Genomic DNA, 2,424 nt, shown 5'->3' on the forward strand with positions numbered 1-2,424 from the left:
TTTAGCTCGGCCAATCCACCCTAACCTACACATCCCTGAACACGATGGGACAATTTAGCACGGCCAATCCACCCTAACCTGCACATCCCTGGGCATTATGGGACAATTTAGCTCGGCCAATCCACCCTAACCTGCACATCCCTGGGCATTATGGGACAATTTAGCACGGCTAATCCACCCTAACCTGCACATCCCTGGACACTATGGGACAATTTAGCACGGCCAATCCACCATAACCTGCACATCCCTGGGCATTATAGGACAATTTAGCACGGCCAATCCACCCTAACCTGCACATCCCTGGGCACTATGGGACAATTTAGCACGGCCAATCCACCCTAACCTGCACATCCCTGGACACTATGGGACAATTTAGTACGGCCAATCCACCCTAACCTGCACATCCCTGGGCACGATGGGACAATTTATCACGGCCAATCCACCCTAACCTGCACATCCCTGGGCATGGTGGGACAATTTAGCACGGCCAATCCACCATAACCTGCACATTCCTGGGCATTATGGGACAATTTAGCACGGCCAATCCACCCTAACCTGCACTTCCCTGGACACTATGACCAATTTCATTGTAATATATTGTGGAAAGTTCCCAGTACACAGACACAATTATCTTTCACCCGAATATGAAGTTTAACTTAGTAACATACCATCGAATGGCTGTGAAACACAACAGAAACCTTTATTAAAACGAGTTGATAGAGTATTGCTGTACCACAAAGTTTAAAACCCTGAGGAGGCTCACGCTGTTAACAAAATAGCCACTTCAAGCCGACGTAGAGAGGAGATTGGTGACAACACGTGAGCCCAAACAATATTTGGAAATGGGTCATTCAGCACACATGGAAACGGAATGCAGAGAGAGAAAGTGTGTGTGAGAGAGAAAGAGAGCGAGAGACAAACAGGGAGAAAGATAGAGAGAGAGAGAGAGAAAGAGAGTGATACTTGAGAGAGATGCATATTGAGGGAGAGATGGATATTGAGAGAGAGTGTGTATGAGAGAGAGAGAGAGAGAAAGAGTGAGAAAGATCGAGACAGAGAATGAGAGAAAGACAAAGATATTTGGGACAGACAGATATTGAGACAAAAAGGGGCAGACAGTGTGAATGACCGAAAGTGAGTCAGAGATGAAGGAAGAGGTACAGATCAGATGACACAGAGCGAGAACGGGACCGACGCAGAGATAGAGACTCAGAGAGATGGAGAGCAAAGAAAGAGATAGAGAAGGAGAGAGTGGAAGAGATAGAGGCCGGAAAAAAAAAGAAATGAACGAGGAATAGAGGGAGAGAGCAAGAAAAGCAGTTCCATTCCTCGAGGTGCCAAAGATGGGTGGCCCTGAAAGCAGCTAAGAGAGAGAGAGAGAGAGAGAGAGAGGTTCCTCACCGAATTCATTGATGCATGCCTGGATCATCTCATCGATGGTAGCCGATTTCTCTGTCACCAAGAACGCTGGCTTCTCAGCCTCTTTGTTCGAGGTCTCGGCCATTTCCTTTCCCCAAGAAAGACAGAGGGAGGGGATGGTGTTAGTCCGAGACTGAGGGGGCGAATATTCGGCCTGCTGATGTCCAGCACCGAGTTACCGAGTGCACTCCTGCCGTCAAAGTCCTACAGAGCAACAGGTTCAATGTTAGACAACAATGATCAGAATTCCAAAAAAAATCTAAATAGAAGCTGCTTTCCACAGCTCGGGCTGTGCTGCACTACTGTACAGCACTCAGTACAGAGGGAGTGCCGCACTGTCGGAGGGTCAGTGCTGAGGGAGTGCCGCACTGTCAGAGGGTCAGTACAGAGGGAGCGCCGCAATGTCGGAGGGTCAGTACTGAGGGAGTGCCGCACTGTCGGAGGCTCAGTACTGAGGGATTGCCGCACTGTCAGAGGGTCAGTGCTGAGGGAGCGCCGCACTGTCAGAGGGTCAGTACTGAGGGAGTGCCGCACTGTCGGAGGGTCAGTACTGAGGGAGTGCCGCACTGTCGGAGCGTCAGTACTAAGGGAGTGTTCATGCAGAATAAGTGCTGCTCTGTTGTATGAAATTCCATGGAAGTCCATCAGAGGGACTCTCCCGTTACTGAATTCAGTGCCACGTTACATGAAACCTGCTGCCCGATATATGGGCTGGCTCAGTCGGGCTGCTGTTTAACTACACAGACACACAAATTCTCAGCATCGACACAAACTGACTGACAGAGATGTACACATATGTACCTACACACAGACATACCCACACACAGACATAGCTACACACACAAAAACACACAGATATACAGACAGAACTCACAGAGATACATACAGGCACAGATATGCACAGAGAGACACATACATACACATACACATAGATACACTCACATAGACATAGATATACACACATACACATGGATACACACATGGGTATAGATACACATACAAAGA

The 2,424-nt window shown here is 48.4% G+C and overlaps 1 protein-coding gene across 1 annotated transcript in view; it reads right to left on the bottom strand.

Moving 5' to 3' along the window:
* LOC122546824 (RAS guanyl-releasing protein 4-like) overlaps positions 1 to 1,683 on the bottom strand; it is a 3,905-nt gene extending 2,222 nt beyond the window's left edge. The window contains exon 1 of the mRNA XM_043685447.1: positions 1,402 to 1,683. Coding sequence (XP_043541382.1) covers positions 1,402 to 1,504 — 103 coding nt within the window. The 5' untranslated portion in view covers positions 1,505 to 1,683. The remainder of the gene's footprint in view (positions 1 to 1,401) is intronic.
* Positions 1,684 to 2,424: the final 741 nt, after the last annotated feature.

Source organism: Chiloscyllium plagiosum, unplaced genomic scaffold, assembly GCF_004010195.1.
Source record: "Chiloscyllium plagiosum isolate BGI_BamShark_2017 unplaced genomic scaffold, ASM401019v2 scaf_6650, whole genome shotgun sequence".
NCBI classification, from domain to species: domain Eukaryota; kingdom Metazoa; phylum Chordata; class Chondrichthyes; order Orectolobiformes; family Hemiscylliidae; genus Chiloscyllium; species Chiloscyllium plagiosum.